The sequence below is a fragment of the Ornithodoros turicata genome, chromosome 2, assembly GCF_037126465.1.
Source record: "Ornithodoros turicata isolate Travis chromosome 2, ASM3712646v1, whole genome shotgun sequence".
Classification (NCBI taxonomy): domain Eukaryota; kingdom Metazoa; phylum Arthropoda; class Arachnida; order Ixodida; family Argasidae; genus Ornithodoros; species Ornithodoros turicata.
The window spans coordinates 65,904,404-65,922,972 of record NC_088202.1 but is presented as its reverse complement, the minus strand read 5'-3'; the positions used below and the strand labels follow the sequence as shown (position 1 = coordinate 65,922,972).

The window sequence follows — 18,569 nt, the reverse complement described above, 5'->3', positions numbered from 1 at the left end:
GCACCATTAAACTCCAACTGATCATCATCTCCAGCACCTGTTTCTTTTCAGGGGCCGAAGGCTGAATGGCAATCTGGAGAATGCTATCCAGGAAGCAATGATGGACCTGGATCGGCAGTCCGGCATGGTGTAGCCATAACGCTTTGTTCGGCCCCCTCTATCCGTGTACCATTCACTGGCTCATATTATTGTTGTTTGCCCCCTGGACCCTGATGTAGGCTTCTGTAATATAGGAGAAGACTGAGAAAGTTTTTATATTACACAGGGCTATAGTATGATATATATAAGAATGCGTTGCTGTTGACGTTTGCCGTTTTATTTGTTCGTCGCGAATGGGGGAAGGTCACCGTTGCGAGAGTGTACAGTTGGAAGTCTGTGAAAGAGTCCGGCCGTCAAGGTTGCCGAAGAGACTGCCCGGTTGTTATTGAGCCCCTTTTGGCACTTCTGCATTTTTATTTTCATTTTTTTTTTTTCATGCGCTTCGATATTTTTTACATATCGAGAGTTTGCTTTCATCGACGTGAATCCTTGGCAGCACGGCTCCTCACTTTTTTTAAACTTGTCGTTTGGTTTTGAGCTGCACTAGCACAATCCTTATATAGCAGGATAGAGAATAGAAGAGAATTATGGACTTGAGTGGGATTGTACCTGTTTATGATGTTTATATTGAAATTGAGCTATAGCATAGTCACGATGGATGCAGTTGTACACTTCACGTCAGCGTGCTCCGAAGATTGAAAGAGTGATTTTGTGTTCTCCTTTGGTGTGAGGATGTGCGCTTTATTTCCTTTACTTTTTATTAACATTCAATCATGACTGAGCTAAAATTTGCACCATCCGGTGAATTGTGACAACATACAAGGCAAAGAGTAATGAAAATTTTATTGTGGACAGTGCATACTACTGTGTTGTCCATTCGTTGCTTTCATAAATTCTAGTACACAGGTTTTTTTTTTCTTTTTTTCTGCCATATTTTAGTACCAGGTATGGAAGGGCATACGAAAAAGTAGAACCAATGGCAGTTTTTGCATCATTATAAGCATTGATTGGCAGTGTGAAAACTGTCAATCAATGCTTAATGATGCAAGACTGCCATTGATCTTACTTTTTCATACACCCTTCCATACCTTGTACTAAAATATTATAGGAAAATGTGCAGACCTGTGTGTTTTTGTATTTCGTGCTCCTGTATTGGTGGCTAAATTTGCACACTGGCAAGTTCACTTTTGGGTTTTACCCGAAGTGGCGATGATGCCAATTGGGAGCTGAGGACAGACTTTACCTAGCTTAATCCTAAAACACAATGCTCTAAAAAATATTGACAGAATGGTGTAAATGCAGGCTAGCCCATGATGCCCATCGCTCAGGCTTGCCTATCATGGAATCTAAAAAATATGTCAGTTTGTCACACCTTAATTTCCTGCATTGTGCAATGTAGTACTATACCGCGTTCAATTTAACGGTTTTCAGTTATTTGAAGACATTTTTAATCAGCACAGCAGATCTAAAGTGATTTTGCAACTGCATCCTCGTGTATGGAACAAAGTACAACGAGCAACACAATGTGCTGTTATTGATAGAATTTAATTTCACAAGTCACATTAGTGCGCACATTTATTGCGACATGAAGGAGGCCATGTCGTACAGAATTATAGAACACAGGGTCAGACGACGATTATAAAAGGAGTGACTGGCGCTACACGAGAGCCTTTTATATTTATTTTATGAGTTTTTGTCGTACCCAGAGTTATGTACATACATAAATGGCTGCACATATTTGAAACAATCCAAGAGGCAATGTGTACGTGCCACACACGGTGACTTCGTGTTGTAGACGTATTGTATAAGAGAAACTCAGCCTGGATGTGCACCGAGATAATTATTTTTCTTTATCTTTAAGTGTGGAATGTTTTGTCTTGAGTCGTCTTGGAGGTGCCGCAAAATATGGCTTTCCCCAGAATCAAAAAGTTCCCCAAGAGGAGCTTAAAAGTATGCAAGACTGAAGGTTAGGTAGGCACATTTGCTGTGCGTATTTGAACGTGTTACGCTTGATCCAATTCTGTTTCTCTGAAGAATCTTGTGCTTCAATTTTGCAAGATTTTGGTCTAAATTGGCTAGTTTGAAATAAATGTTACTTGTTTAAGAAAGGTGGTGTTTGAGTGCATTTTCTTCTCGTGGAGACCGTCATACTTTTGCTGTGTGGACTTACAACTTAGGGGTACCGCTGCTAAAACCATTGTTGGGAATCCCGGGTCATTTTTTCAGTCCCGGGACTTTTGGGATGTTTTTCGACAAATCCCAGAGACAGGTTCTGGAATTGTGATAAAATCGAAACAGTGTGCATAAACTGCCTTTGAGTAGTAACTCTGACGTTTCCTGTGTGCATTTTCTGTGTGCATCTATTCGGTGCTCACTCTCTGCATGTCAATCAAAACATTCGTCATAACTCTATGCTTTCTATGGTCTTTTATAATATGCGACTTTTTTTTTATAGAAACACTGGTGGAAGCCTTTTCGCTATGTCCTCAATTAAGAGGCTTATTTTTATTTGCCGTCGTCATACATGGCGCCCATGGATCCATTTTATGCTGGCACCAAGGACAAAACCAAGCTTCGACTTGCAAAAATGCATCACTGAAGTGTCAAAACATGGCAAGCAACAGGAAGTGAATGCCCCCATCTGCTTTATATTGCGGAAAAGGTTTATCTTCAAAACTCCACACGCAGTCTGAATCGCCTGACTGCTTGGGGAAGTCTCTGTACTTCATTTGTGCGCTCCTCGTCGAAATTAAACCGGCCCCTCCAAACTCCAGTCTTTTTATTTCTCCTTTTGCTGTTGTTTGTGCACACTGCACCACACAGTCGGTTTGACACAGTTGATAAACCCTCCGAAGAGCAAAGCAATACACGGAGCTCCAGTGCGTGTGTCACAGGCATCAGCAACTGAGCACGCTCATTGGCACAAGGCAAGGAAATATGCGTACACTATCAAAGTGTCCTAGAGGCAGCTAAGGAATTGTAGATCGTTCAAACAAATGTGCGATATTAAACAACTCTTACTTATTCTAGAGTTTACCAGGTGTTAAGTGTTCCTCTCAAGTCCCAAAATCCCAGGATTGTTACTACATATTCCAGGATATTAGAACATAAAGAGCCAGCATCCCGGGAATCAAGATTTGAGATACCCTGGATTCCAACACTAATTGTCACACTTTGCAGAGGCTTGATTAGCCCGCATACTTGATTATCTATATGAATGTGAATCTGCAGCACAGTCCTACAGCAACTTGGCTAAGAGCTGCGCTCAAACTTGCATCCACGAACACTGCTATGATGCCACGCCAAGATGCCCTGCCAGCGAAGCTGCTGGATCTAGCAGGCAGCAGGTCATGTGCCAACGACAATAGTATGAATGACCAAGGCTCTTGAGGTATGGTCTGTGGTACATAGAAAATTTTTGTGCAATTTAGTGTCATGCAACAAACTGCAATCATCACAGCGTGTTTAATAAATGCACTGACCAGAACACATCTGGCTTTCAAGATACACTTTTACATAGAAGAGTAGGTAACTTATGATGCAAGCTTTATGCACCTTCCCTCTGGCCAGCAGCAAAATACTCGGACTATCATCACGTTTCTTCTTTCTAATGAGCCCATACCAGGTGTCTGTTGCCTCACGGGAGCAGGAAAAGGTAAGGCAAAGAAGTAAGACATGTCGAGTGGACATGTGGAACGTTCATGCCCATTTTGCTGTTATTAACCTTGTTGGCCTGATGTGCTAACAGGCTGAGACCGTGACGGAAAAGACTTAGCTGCAAGTTTACTTGATAATTTGTAGTTTACGCTGTGAGACAACTAGTGGTGTAGCCTAAGGGGGGGGAGTTAACGGGGGTTGAACTGCCCCCTCCCCAAAATCATACCTTTGGTAGTGCGTTCGGGAGAGGACAACAAGGGTGAAGTACTCCTCGCCAAGGTAAAGTGACCGTAGAACCCCTCCCAAAATATTTTTCTGGCTTTGCCACTGGGGACAACTATGATGATGTGCATAAAATTATTCATGTACCCGCTTCGTGCAACACTCACCGCCATGTACATACAAACCTTTTGTGTAAATCTACTCCTGATTTGAAATTTTGATGGAAAAATTAGTTCCACTTCGATTGTTCACGTTTTTTCAGCAGTTTCAAACTGCCTGGTGCAAATAAAAGGAAATTTTGTGGCATACCATACAACGTTACGAGTTAAGTTACCGTGTGAAAAATGTAACTAAGGTAATAATGAAGTTCTTCATCCTGAAACGTAACTCGCAGTTACTGAGTTACTTAAAAAAAAGAACGAGTTACTTCCAAGTTACTTCGGACACAGAATAGCATTACGCAGCTGGAGCGTGCGTGAGCAGTTGAGTTAGACCTTGAGCTGCCTGCGGAGGAGTGCAACAGGCTTAGATCGTTTTCGTTTATGTCCAACATTAGACCTCTCCCTGTTTGTAAACAAATGACCTCATAGTGTTCGACAGCTCCACAAACTTGGTAGAGTTGAACTACGCTCGAAGCTAGAGGTGAACAAGGTCGCGCCCGAAAGCCACGGTCTTGAGGGGATTATGATGGTCCCTGAATGGGACGTGTCCTTCGGTCCTACTTTTCTTTCAATAGGAGGCAGCGAACAAGTGCCTGTTTGTGGAACCCGGCCCTCTCCTTCAGATTTGTTTCGGTTTCTGTCTAACAATGTCATGTTGACGTTTCTCTGGTAGAGGTCTATTCGAACGCTATGCATCTGACTCCTTCTGGGCTTACAATGATTCAGCGTCATTTCAATGGCAGCGGTTCTTACTTCCTGAATAAAATACTGTCATTGACTGGATGTCACATTTTATAGAAAAAACAAAAATGCAATGAAGGAACCGGAGAAACAAAGAAAATATGTGGACGTGAGGGAAAAGCGAATTAAAAGTAACTTAACTACTTTGGCAAAGTTACCTGAAAAAGGAATGAGTTCCTCTGAAAGTTACCACGGCGCAAAAGTACCAAGTTAAGTTAAAGTTACCAAAAAAAAGGAACTTAGTTACAGTAACGAGTTACTTCGAACTCTGCCATACAACATACCACAGTGTGAAACTAACCTCGATATCGAAACGTGGGCAAGTCACGGAAGATATGAGACACTTCCAAGCAATATATCTTGACAATGAAAATGATATGTTGTAAGAAAAAAGAAGACACCACCCAGCACCACCTTTGAGGGGAAGACCCCTGAAACCTGGATTCCTCGAGCCTGGGGAAGGCACGAGAGCAGTAGGGGTAAAGCAGTGGTGGACAACGCGGTAATCAGCGCGGTACACATATTTGTGATCGGCCGTCACAGCCCCATAGCATAGACTGTGGGTGGTTTGACCGGATAGTACAGTTGGTAGAGTTAGAGTCACTTATTTAGTGACTCGGTAGAGTGGAGTGGAGAACCGCATTTAAAACCTAATCCTAATCCCTTTTGATATAGGGCAGATAAAAACGGGAATAAAGAGGGCGCAATCAACCCTTTGTTATTAGGACACCCTATTTTCGTTTTAATGGTTTTAATAAAATTTGCGAAACTCCGAAATAATGTGTGATGTATGGTGGTGACTGTGATCCCCATGTTCATATCACTTTCGACGACAGGACATACGAAATGTATATCGTATCTAGAGTCGATAATATCGACTCATACTGCTAGCTAATATTTTTATCGCATCTGGGTACATTGTGCACGCAAAACGCTTCTCTTGTTACTTTTATGTGTAGCGTTGCGCCGATAGCGCGATAGTTGCGCGAGAACCGAGAAAAATACATTATGACTGAAATAATAGATAATTAAAGGAAATATAAATGCTCGTTTTTGATAGATTGCTACGCTTTCTAATAATGTCATTAGCGTGAGCGAAACGGGATGGCACAGATTAGAACTATTTTTCCCCGCGTGTAAGAACGCCGATGGTGCAGAAACTATAATGGCGTAGTCCAGTTAAGTGTTTATTTGGGGAATAATGATACGTTTTGATTATTTTTGAAGTTAATACGTCTTATAGTTTACTGTACATATTTCTTTGGACCAAATGAAGTGTTTTCACCTACAAAAAGAGCGCATATCAGGTAAGATGCATGAGTTGTAGGCCCTTTACGCACTTCATATATCGCTTCCGTACTCCCTGTCGGTCAGTGGGCATCATGGCCGAAAATTACATTCGGAGTACTTTGAATAAAAGATCGGTCTTCATTTGTAACACAGGGCTAACCTTCGCGATGTAGCGCAGTCGAACGTGCATTTTGTAACGTTGCTGCTACGCGAATGATTTTGCTATATGTTGCTCGTAGCCTTTCATCAAAGCATGCCCCATACTCTGGGGTCCCATTATACGCACAGTTGCGCGATGTCCGGATCTCGACCAGGTACGCTGTGCTGTAAGTGAGGAATAATTCAAAAACGTGTGCATTGAAAATTCCCTTATAGCAAATGACCTGGTCTTCGGCTTGCGAATTGCCGGGGTAGGATGGGCAGCGTATGTTATTTTCAATGAAGTGCGCGACTCGGTGGCAACTGTGGCATAACGCAGACGACTTCATCTGACATCCTGACGTCGGCGGCACTAGCGTAGTCCGAACATGAATTATGTTATCATGCCAGCGGTGTGTAAGGCTGTTGATGTTTGCTTATTTGAGTTTTCGCGTACTAATGAGAAACAGTTGCATTAGATCGGAGGCCCCGTTGAATAAGGTTACACGCAGATGCCTGATCGTCATGCTGATGATACGGCTGTTGTTCATAGCGTCATTTGGATACATTTTGTTTCTGCGCCAGTGAGGATCTTGGCGTTTCAGAAACTGTAGTCCAGGATGTTGATCAGTAATATTGGACATTCATCTTTGCGGATCTACCTGCAATAGGAATTTACTTTAAAAAATCATCTGTGAATGCAGCTGTGTATAGTGAACTCCAGTTTTTAACAGTACCACTAGAACTTCATCACTGTTACCGTACCCTGTGCATGGCAACTCCAGTTACATTCTATGTGCTTTCTTTGCCGCTGAAATACATACGCTTCTTGTCATTGTGACATTGCATTTACTGCAACTCATTCTGCCACGATATATGCAGGCCATGCTACACAAAGTGGTCTGCAAACTTTTACTTTTGCGGGGAGTGATATATTACAAATTATGTTCGCTCAACTTTTAGTCGTGCATTTTGTGAGCGTACAAAATAAGGGATTCACTTCAATCACACCTTTGTGAGAGGAAATCATCTCAGGAACCTGGGAGAGTGTAGAGAAGGAAATAAGAAATTATGTTGCAGTCTTTCCAGAAGCAGTCTATTCTTGGTTGGTGCCCACTACTTCTCACTCTAGTTCATATGGTTCAAATTCTTCCATTACACCCTGAAAGTTGTTCAAAATTTTGCTAACAGGTTACATAATGTTCTGGGAAAACTTTTTTCTTTTAAATGTCGCAAGACAAGTGGGCGAGGCTGACATCATTGTTGTGTGATAGATGCCCAGCTTTCGATCCCCATGCAGTGTGTTCCAACATATAGTGAGGAACCAAAGATGCTAAGTAACTCTGTAGTATTCTCTATTTCAGTTATCAGACACTTCCAAAACCTGTTGTGTACCTACATTCTTAGAAATGAACTTCACCACATAGCACGCTCCTACCCAACCATCATCTCGAATGACATCGTTCTTTCTTTGCAAAAAATGGGGTGTGCATACCATTTTTGTGGCATTATGCAGTTCATAATTGCCACAAAAAAGGCGTACGCCCCCGTTTTCATCAAGTCAAGGGAGAGAACGTTGTCATTCAAGATGATGGATGGCCACGAGTGAACTCTGCGGTGAGGCTGTGTTGTTAGAGTGTACGTGCAAAGCACTAGGGCAACATTACCTAAATTTGATCCCCTCCACATCATAAGTAATTGTAATATCAGCAGAGCGATACACCAAAAACATGCCACAGAGTGCCTATGTATCTGTGGCGGGCAGTGAGAGACTAAGAGAGTACGTTCAACCTAAGGATGGTACATTTAAGCCCTGCCCTATGCTTGTCCCTATTGGCCGCATCACTCTCTGTGATGACAAATAGTGCGCTGCCACTGAAACTATAAGAGCACGTTGTGGTACTGCAGTATAATTTTTCCGACGGCGCTGTTACGATTGACAGAGTACATTTCGCATCGTTCTTTACTTGAACACTGGTATAGGTGCCCTTGGTTGTCATTGCGTGCGCCATTGCATCTTCTGCATTCTGATACAAATCGGGATGCTTGTTACAGATGTACCTAAGCAAGTGATTTCTGTGAGAATTGAGCTCCATAGCCAATAATATCAAATGGCATAGGGGGTATGACACCCTAGGGGTGACATAATACCTAACATCATCGTCACATTGCACAGATTGCGGACCTATCAATCCCCTGCAAGTTCATAGAGCTGGTGATAAGAATTCAGTTTAAAATTACAAAAGAGAGTGCAATTCCTCTAAAAAACCTGGAGTATCTGTGAAGACCTACCAAATACATTTTATATACAAGGTGACCAATGGGCTTGATTAGCATTGCTGTATGATTCCTATAGTTGAACCTAAGGTTCAAAAGCCTGAGGGCTAACATGCACAATGCAGATGACACCTGGAGTTGCTTAGCTTCAATGTTGTCTAAATTTGGTGACTTTGCAATGCAAGTCTCTGGAATTTGGTTGAAAGTCAGCTGTTTGCATTTGAGGATTTTTATGTAACGTAATATATGTGGTTAATGCCTTTCCATTGTAGATGTAAAAGTGTGAGAAGCTGGATTAGTTTTACAAAATCGTGGGTAGGCTTCCAGAATGCTCAGTCAATTGGAAAGTTGATAAAAGAGAAGATAAAATATTAATAAACAAGGTCCATAGAGCAAGCATTTGTTGCATGCTTGCAGTTTGTTGACATTACTGTTCATTGCACATTTACAAGAAGGCAGTTAAACATTCTTGCAGTACCGAAGTTTATATGTATTGCTTTGAGTTTATGCAGAGTGTCCCATGTAAGTTGAGCCAGGATTTGATGACGGGCAGCTGTGCAGTACCCATATGAAACCGATCGCATGTTGTTGGCAGTTGTCTTCCGCAAGTCAGGACACTTTTCTATTCCCCTAATGAATTAATTAATTGAAATTAGTTATGTAATTTTTTAAATATCAATTTTAGAGTGGTATATCAGTGGGCAAATTGTAAAGTACCTTCAACAACCCCAAATGCAGTACTTTGCAGTCGAATGTGTCTTACGTGGTTGTTTCTTCCAGGCATCAAAGAAGGTGAATGGAACTTGAAAATATCACGTGACAGTATACCCGCATGCAACCATAATTGTGCTCTGAACGCACGCTCCTTTATTTCCATGTCCATGGACCCTCCGAGCCATTCTAGGAGAGGCCTCTGTCTATTCACAGCATGCTTGAAAGCACTATTATCGCAGCACATGTTGTCTTTTAGTACTTGTTAAATAATACCTCATCAGAGCCTAAAAAAAGATAACCACGTAGGAGATACTTCAAACAACCAAATTAGCGTTCATCAGGGTACCCTACAGCTTTGTGATTGATGTTTAGAAATAAAGAATTGATTAATTTGGAACAACCAAAAATATCCCGACTTGTGCGAGACAGCTGCCAAAAATGTCTGGATGGCAGCATTTCCACACGATGTACCATGTTTTTAAAACTAAATTGAACTTAGTGCAATAGCCGTGTAATGCGATGCTCGTAAATCTGAAAAAGAAATTGACGATAGAGTATTTCTTGGGAGTCTAACTTAACTCAAGTCAGAATTTTTGTCAGCAGCTGGAAAAGGATGGAACACGGTAACAATTTTACAAATTTGTTGTTCCAGTCGTGTCCAGCTTAGCCGTGTGGCACTGCCGCGTCCAATGCGGCGATGGATGGTGGAGCTGAGCTCATGAAAGATGGCGGTGCTGATCCTCCTTCGGAGCAGCAGCCTCCCCCTCCCAGTAGCTCTTCTTCACCGGGAGTAAGAGTCGGTGGAGGAGACGCGTCCTCAGAGGATGGTGGTGTCCTGCCTGAGGCCCCAACCACTCCTTCAGAAGTAGGCTCGGAGGCCCCCTACGTGGCCACTCCAGAAAGGCCCGAGCTTGAGGATGGGGCTCAGCTCGAGGGGCCTTGCTTGCTCAAGGTAGTAGACGCTGCCCTGTTTTTTGTCTTCTCAATTTTTCTTTGCATTGTAGCTGATTTATTTGCACTCATTATACAGCAAACTCAGTACGGAGCTCCACTACACAACATTGCAATGCCTATGGGTGCCTATAAAATGTTGAAAATGTACAACTGCATTGGCAGGTGTAGTCTCATGCAAACAAAAATGCACCATTGCACTGGTCACGCTGCATGAAAGTATGAAGGAAACTGGAGATGGCCATATGAGTTGAACTCGTGTGGGTTCCATTAGAAAATCCCCATGGCCATGCTGTAATGTGGCGAGCGACTGATGCTGTGAACATCGTTGAAACTATTTTACGTTGCCTTTGAAATAGACAAGGTTGGAGCATAATTTAACTTGGACCATTATTGTAAGTTGCAGGGCTATGTATTTTGGGTTAGACATGTTCACCTATTGTTAGCCACTGCCAGGTCCGCATTCCTTGATCAGGAAACTGACTGGTGACGTTGGCTACACTAGAGTCACTAAATAAGCTTTGCTTCAGGGCAGTGACACTGAGTTCCACAGGCGAGCAGGGAAATCATTTTCTTTCTGCCCCACACCAGCTTCATCCCCTGTTGAGGGGCAGAGACAGCTAACATAACAACACTGTAGGGTAGTGTTTGTGATTGTCGTGCAGCATTATGTATGTATTGTCCACAAGAGCACCCCGGGGAGGTCAAGGTGAGCTTAAGGCTGTCAAGGTATCTACCTTGGTGTAATGCTTGCAACAGGAGCAACATTTCGGAGCACGCTCCATAGATGGTATCATGAGCATCGTTAGGATACGCAGGGGTGGTGCAGGAAACAAACTGGCCCCCCATTGCCTCTCCTCGCTTCTGGAACTCAGTTTCGCTACTCCGAAGTGAAGCTTATTTAATGACACTAGGCTACACAAGGAAACAAGCTGTCAGCTGTGCTTCATATTTCTCCATAGTTAACCTGGTGGTGTGATCAGCCATTAACACTTCTGGGTAGTGATCACACCGAAGTTAAAACCGCATGAAGAGATGAAGGCCAAGAAAACTTGTGATGCATTACACTTCATACCTGAAACGCAGTTGAATACCATACCTGAAACACAGCGACTGGCAACAATGTAAAAGAGAATGTGTTGAGGGTGAGTGCGTGTACCCGTGTTTCCTAGCGTGGCGTGGTACGTTGAAGAGAGGGTAGCTATCATGGCGTAATCTGTAGCATCTCTGACTGCCAATCAGGGGGTGTGGGTTGGAATCCCACTGCTGGTGCCTTTTCTTCAACTGCTATCATTCACTTGAGCATCATCTGTAGAAGACAGCTGAGCTCATCTTGGTAGGTGCAAGTGTGCTTTTGAAAGTAAGCAGGCCTGTTTCTTGTTTCAGATTGAGCCGGAAGTGACTGTACCAGTTGCACTATGTACAGAGGGAGGAGGATCACCCCAAGTAGTCAGGAGGGGACCAGGGAGGCCCAGGAAAGATGGCAGTGGCCCTGTACAGAGAAAGAAGATGTGAGCAATTCTACTACATCATTCCTATCACATGCTTGAAAAGTCACCTCTGATGTCGTAACTTTCCAAGCAGGTGTTTCACACGCACTCGGATTGCTTTTAGCTTTCATCACTATCTGCCATATTCTCGCTCAGCTCTGAGGGGTCCCTGTGCTTCGAGGGACCCTTCCAGTAGCTTTGGCAATGTATTGGGCATGCGCTCTCTGCGTGTGCAGGAAGCGCTGCCAAAGCTACTGAAAGGTTGATAAAAGAAAGGTTCCCTGGAAGCGCAGGGATCCCTCAGGGTTGAGTGAAAATACGACTGTATGTGTTCCCTGTAGAGGATGCCTTCCCATGAATGTCTCTAATTGCTTGTGCTGTAGTAGAAGTCCAAAATTTATATAATATAAATTAATATATTATATAAAATAAATAAAATATATAAATTTATATAACAAAAAACACTGTGGTAGAAAATGTTCACAATAGGTGTCTAGCAGATACCTCTCTGCAGAGTACATTTCTTGGAAGTACGACCTTCTATATTATAGCGGCCATGTCATTTGCATCCCTCCCCAGCACCGCATTTTGAAGGTAGTGGTGGCGCTGCTTATCGACCTGTTTATTGCTTCTTCAGTTGCTAGAATACCTTGTGCTTCAGCTTACTTCAGCTTCAGCTTGGGATTGTTGTACGAGCGGTGCATGTCTCATGGGAGATGCTCTCTTGCTAAAGTTATAAATTGATTATCATCATCATCATTCTATGTGGTTACGTGGGAGCTGTTGCTGTCGTCTGCGACTGTCTTATGTCCTATGTGTGAGGTGGACGTCACACTGTGATTAGGGGGAAGAGGGTTCAGCCTGAGTGCCGGTTGGGTAGCTCGCTCATGGCTGCTCATTAATCTCTGTACATCACACTGTGCTCACCAGTGACTAAGCGCATAAGACAAAGCCCAGTGACAGTATTTCATGTGGTTGCTCCTGATAAACTGCATCATTAATTAAGCACATCTTCAAGTAATCCTAAATGTCATTTCACTGCTCCTTTAAAGGGAGAGCACTTGAGTGTCTGACAGGTTCATTTTTCTTTTGTTGTTTCTCATACCATAGGATTCCTTCTCGCCATGATAATGAGCCAAGTGTTTCTTAGCAAATACAAAAATGAAAAACTTATTTAATCTTACTTTTGGGAGAGGTGTGTGGGGAGCATTTTCATGTTGGAAGTGACTCTATGCAGGTGTTCTGTGCATCTGTGTTCAAGTGTTACCATTTGACATTATGTGAAACACATGGTACATATTCCTGCAGCCACAGCAGCTTTCCCGGAAGGCCACGTGTGCGCTCTCGCAAACCGGGACTGCTGTCCCTTCAGCATCCCGGTAGTCTTGTTGGCCCCGATCTCATGACCAGTGGTGGACTGGAGCAGGAGTCCGATCCCCAACTGCCGCTGGCCCCTTTTCCTGCCACCACTTCAGACGCAGGTGAATTGTCTTGCTAATAACGAATTAATGATGCTTAGTTTAAATGGCAGAAACACTGCATTAAAAGTATTGATGGGTTTGAATCTTTGTGACCTCATTAATTTGCAATCAAAAGAAATTGACCTAGAAAGACTGAGCGGCGGGCCAACTGGTACGCCCGTCGCAATAACTTCATTTGTGGAGTAATTCGACTACTCTTCATCTCTTCTAATTGAGCAAAACAATATTTCCACATTGGAAACAAGGAGAAAATTACAGAGGCTGTTACTTTTGTATAATTCAATGACTGGAAGAGTTAATTTAGAAGTCATAGATCGGCGTGAGACCTCTCACAACAAGAAGGACGCGACACGGTCAGCGTGAACACATATTAGAAGCAATTTTCATGAGAACAAATGGATTCAAGTACAGTTTTTCCGTCGTACAGTAACAGATTGGAACCTCATGCCTAACAGTGTGTTTAATTCTGACAGCTTTGTGAAAGAGTTAGAACATTGTTTATTGTGAAGTTTGTTTACCGGGCATTCCTTTTTTTTCTTCTTTTTGACATCTTGCAATTCTGTATATGTGCATATCACTTGTATAACTTGTATTGCCTTTCCTGCTTGGGCCAAGTTGGCCTGCAATATAAAAAAAAATATCCATTATGTATTGTAGCTGTGCTAAAGGGGCACTAAGATGCCACCACAAGTTCACTTCAAATTATGTTTCATGCTGTGATAATTTTGCAAATTGTTGTCACAATTCAAAACTTTGATTCTGTTACGAAGCTACAATCAAATTATACCGGACTTTTTCTTGCCTCGGCGCTACGCAGTGAATGTCGCTTCAGCTCGTGTATCGAGTATACATCGGTGCTTTTAGTGTGTGCGGCGCGTGAACGTTCTGCCACGCCAGGGAGCAGTTCCGGCGAAAAACGTAGCAGGACTTACGAAACACGCTGGCGTCGCTGTCCGAAAGACGTGAAGATAATTGAACCTCTGTGTGCAATAAGGGGATAAGTCGAATTATCCCCTTTTTAGTGTTTTTGTTGCAATTACATCTACATACTAGTATGTACCTGCTAAATAAAATTTAGGACCGTAATGCAATTTATTGACTCGCTACAGGAAGGTAAGAAAAGGAGAATGCATGTGTGTCAATGGGATGGACAGCCAGATCAGGCCCATTTCCTACACATGCATACAAATGGTGTAGCTTAAATTTTGCTACGATGCGGAAATGTACCTCACATGACCGTGTCAGCAGTGCTGCCGAACGTTGTAATCGGAAAAACATGCGCACTGTGCTAATAAGTGATATTTTGCTGGCCATGCAGAACATTCTTTTCAAGATTGTGCTCGTTTAGCAGCATGATAATCACTATCCTAGACTGCTCCACTGCACAAAGGTAACATCGGCCATCCTGCCGTCACCATGAAAGTCTGACTCGTGAAAACAGTTTTTTCCTGCACGAAAACCCTGCACGTGCATCAATTGTTATATTGAAAAAGGGGATATGTCATGCTCCTGGATTTTGTTCAATGTCTGCTAAATCACACACACAGAAATGATGCGAATGGGACACGCATGTAGAGTAGACACATGCATATGTGTTAAAATTTTTTTAATTATGATATTCGAGGAAACTTATCTGCAATTACTTTACCAAATATTCGCTTGCAGTTTTCTCGGTTTGGGATTTTTATCCCCTTATCCCCTTATTGCATACAGGCTCAATTGTTGTCACTAGAACATTTGGAATTACTGTTGTGGGCTACAGCTCAGTAAATCGGTATTGAAAAAATGCAGCAATGTGCATCATACTGCACATGTACACAACACTACGGCAGGACCCATTCCACATGCGCACGATAGGCATGCACGCGTTTCTCCTGCTGTCTGATTGGATGCTGCCAATACAGTAATCTCTCGTTATAATGAAGTCGTTGGAACCGAAAAAAAATTCGTTATAAGCGGTATTTCAATAAATGCGGAAACGGCTAAAAATGCTGCCAGTGGTGCCCGAACTACGCGCAAACAACGGTATCCCAAAAGACACTAACTTTTGGAAGTTATCAGCATGGTAGCACTTTTATTTCATTACAAAAAAAAGAGGCGAGCTGCGTCTGACGCGCGGCCTTGTTGGGCGCCAGGAGGGCCTGCTCCAGTCTGTGCACGCACTGCAGGATGCCGTCGTCACCACCGCTGCACTCAGTTTTATTGCGGATCAAACGGAGCATGTCCCATGTCTCAGCCGTTGTTGGAACTTCCCGGGGCTCATCACCCGAACTATCGTCACTTTCGCATCGGCGCCCTATCACAGTGTCCACAATATCCTCGTCCGTGGTAGGACAGACGACGGGTACGTCCGCATCTTCAAGTGCAAACGAAGAGAAGTCGTCGTCCGCCTCCTGTCTGACGAGCTCATGCACTCGCGTGTAGAGATCGTCACAGTCCTCTATGTCTGGGACGTGCTCTTGTTCATCGTGCACACGACCCCTGGAAAATCCAACGCAGCGCAACGCAATTTGCGATCTTAGCTGCCGCTAGCTTCTACCACGAAAGGCATAGTAGCTTTTTCAACTTCTCTAATTAGCGCGACCTTTTGCTCGAGCGTAATATACTTCCGTATGATCTTCGGTGGAGTCATTGGAAAACGCAGGAACTGCGCGGAGAGCAAGACGCCGATCGAGCGACGTGGAACGCGCGTGCTACACTTTCCGTGCAGAAAAGAGGAGAGGGTGTGAAATTTCGCCTCTTTTCTACGAGGGAAAGAACGCTTGCAGAGAACGCTGCCCAGCGTCTCCACCGCTCCACGATTCCGCGACTAAGTTCGTGCAGGAGCTGCGGGCATAAGGGCCCCTTGCGCATCGTAAAATGCGGAGTCGGGCGACAGTATGCTTCGAATAATCCGGTTAAAACTGCATGCGTTTTATACGTGATACAGGGGAACTTCGAATAAAGCGATAATTCGAATAAAGCGACGTCATTGTAACGAGGGATTACTGTATTTGTTTCCTGAGGATCCATTCGTTGCCGCCAATGACGGCTCTGTTTTCATCACGTTTTTCTTCTGAACGCTAGCGCTGTGTGAACTAATTTTGACTTTCATTTGAGAACAAGTTGTTTTTGCATTGTAGTGCCCCTTTAAGTGCTTGTGCTTTTTACTGTTTTATTCAGGGTATGATGGTGATATGCCACTGGAGCCCGGCGTGGAAAGGCTGGATGAGCTATCTACACACGAACGGTACGAATTCTTGCTATGATAGTTGCAGTTGGTGTTATGGTTCTATCTTTGAAATAAATTGAAAATAAATCTACAGTCGCCGTCCGATTTGTCGGACTCTGGAGGGATCGCACAAAAGTCCGAATAAACAAGCAGTCCGGAAAAACGAATTTCGCTTCGAAATAAACTTTACTAAGCACTAGAAGCACTTTCGTAATGCGCTTCCAGCTCTGCCTAATAACACCAGCTTCTATTTCCCGAAACGACATTTCGTCACTTTGCAATGACAGAGGCACCGCTGTCATCAAATCCGCAAGTCAGCTTCACCTAACCCATGCGTGCTTTAGGTGGAGCTCGCTTTACAACGCTCTCACTCAGCTCGCGGGCACAAGCACGTGCTGGACCTTTTGAATCAAGCCGTTGGCCAAAAACGATGACGCAAAAGCGTTACGACAGATTTCTTCTACTCAGACGAATGGAAAATGAACAATCACAGCCTATTTTTTGCCTCAATATTTTAGTTGGTTGATTTCTTTTGATACGAATTTCGGATGCTATCAATATTTTACGTCACCCTAAGAGAGAAATTCGCTGGTTGGGCAAACAGAGTTCGAAATATCGAGTGACGGGGCAGCACTGCGTCCGAAATTTTGAACGTACTTATACATCAACTCTATGGGAGCCGCGGCCGTTCCGCGAACAAGTCCGAAAAATCGGTCGGCGGCTGTATTAGAAGAGCGCTAAAGTGGTATGTTTGTGGTATGAAAGATCCCGTCACCTTGGCAATGAAAAAGGAAGACCGTTCATCCATTGCACTGTTTTAAAGAGTTGAAATTTTAACATTTTTAATTTAGAAAAAATTAAAACATGAAGAAAAGTGCCACCTTGGAAGTTTCTCTTTCTTTCCTTCAAAGTGGTTTAAAACATCAAGCATATGTTACCTCCAGCGCGCCCAATTGTCGAAGGAAATATATTGCAGAAACATCCCCTTGCCACATTTCTTTGTCCAATCACTGCTGTACAAGGAGGGTGCGACTTGGCTGCAAGTTAGCAGCCAGATCTGCTACCTACTGCAAGTTGAGCAGTACAGACCAGCTTGTAGTTGTGTATGCACAAGAAGTTAGAGCGCTGTCGGGACTATTTTATAGTGCTGTTGTGTGACTGTGAAGTTCATCTTGTGTAGGGGTGTGCGAATTCGAATATTTTAGGTCTAATCGAATTTTGAATCGAATGGGGGAAAAAATTCTGAATACCGAATCGAATATCGAATATTCGTGCACAATTTACAATATGTGTCTTTCGCACTAAATTTTTCATTTTGTACCCCATGGCTTTAGTGTAATTTTTCTGGCATTAACTGTCACAAGAGAGACATGCAATTCTTCTGTTTAAAGCCCCTACTCTTTAATTTTACATGGGAGTGCTTGCTGCTATTCAGGTGAGCCTACACTTACTGGAGCACTGGAGTGGTTACCTTCATTTCAAAATTTTGTGTCAGGCAGTAGCATGTTATACGGATGAGGCTGTAATTGTCTCAGACAACCACTGGCCATTTGTGAAACAAACGAATTGGCATCCTGCCTCAGCTTTGCCAGGAACACCCTTTAGTTTCTTTGCACCCACCCTAGGAAGTTGCATTACTCAAATTTTAGACATAAAGGACATCTTTAAGACACCCTTCTTGTTCGTGGGCTGTAGTCATTATTCGAGAGTCCTAACTTTTTAAAGGCAACCTCACAGACAAAAAATCAAAGTCTCTCGTCGGCACCGCTAAACTGCATGCAGGAGGGGCGCCGCCCCTTCCACAGACGGTGTCTACAAAACTAACTTTGGATAACGTTATCTCAAACAAAACACCATCCCGCCTGTGGCAGCAAGGGCAATTTCGTAAAGCAGGCTTCACCTCATGCACGGAAGCATCAGGTGAAGCCCACTTTCGGGTTGCGTCTTTCATATTTGTGGAATAGTCGAATATTCGAAAAATCGAGTATTGGATATTCGATTCGCGAATCGAATAGTTCGAGCGCTTGTTATTCGGTTCGAATTCGAGAATTCGAATATTCGCACACTCCTATTTCTTTTGTATTGCACGTTCCTCAACACTGTTCATGACGAAAATATGGTTTCGAGTGGAACAATTCTCGTTACAAATCGATATGTCATCTTCATTAGCAGATGGGATATTTCGTCATTCTGACAT

The 18,569-nt window shown here is 43.3% G+C and overlaps 2 protein-coding genes and 1 long non-coding RNA gene across 10 annotated transcripts in view; 2 read left to right on the top strand and 1 right to left on the bottom strand.

The window, feature by feature from the left end:
* The window catches only part of LOC135385518 (uncharacterized), a 38,451-nt gene extending 36,304 nt beyond the window's left edge, over positions 1-2,147 (top strand). The window contains exon 10 of the mRNA XM_064614873.1: positions 52-2,147. Within this exon, the coding sequence (XP_064470943.1) occupies positions 52-133 (82 nt within the window). The 3' untranslated portion in view covers positions 134-2,147. The remainder of the gene's footprint in view (positions 1-51) is intronic.
* Positions 2,148-2,801: 654 nt separating this feature from the next.
* LOC135385519 (uncharacterized) lies at positions 2,802-5,486 on the bottom strand. Its single transcript, XR_010420437.1, has 2 exons — positions 5,122-5,486; positions 2,802-3,437 (listed from the first exon to the last, which is right to left on the bottom strand). It is a non-coding gene; the product is annotated as an uncharacterized LOC135385519 (long non-coding RNA).
* A 507-nt stretch (positions 5,487-5,993) lies between these two features.
* The window catches only part of LOC135385516 (histone-lysine N-methyltransferase 2C-like), a 148,983-nt gene continuing 136,407 nt past the window's right edge, over positions 5,994-18,569 (top strand). For all 8 annotated transcript variants that reach the window (XM_064614866.1, XM_064614869.1, XM_064614867.1 and 5 more), the window contains exons 1-5: positions 5,994-6,127; positions 9,892-10,191; positions 11,577-11,701; positions 12,989-13,161; positions 16,324-16,390. In XM_064614866.1, coding sequence (XP_064470936.1) covers positions 9,937-10,191; positions 11,577-11,701; positions 12,989-13,161; positions 16,324-16,390 — 620 coding nt within the window. In that variant the 5' untranslated portion in view covers positions 5,994-6,127; positions 9,892-9,936. The remainder of the gene's footprint in view (positions 6,128-9,891; positions 10,192-11,576; positions 11,702-12,988; positions 13,162-16,323; positions 16,391-18,569) is intronic.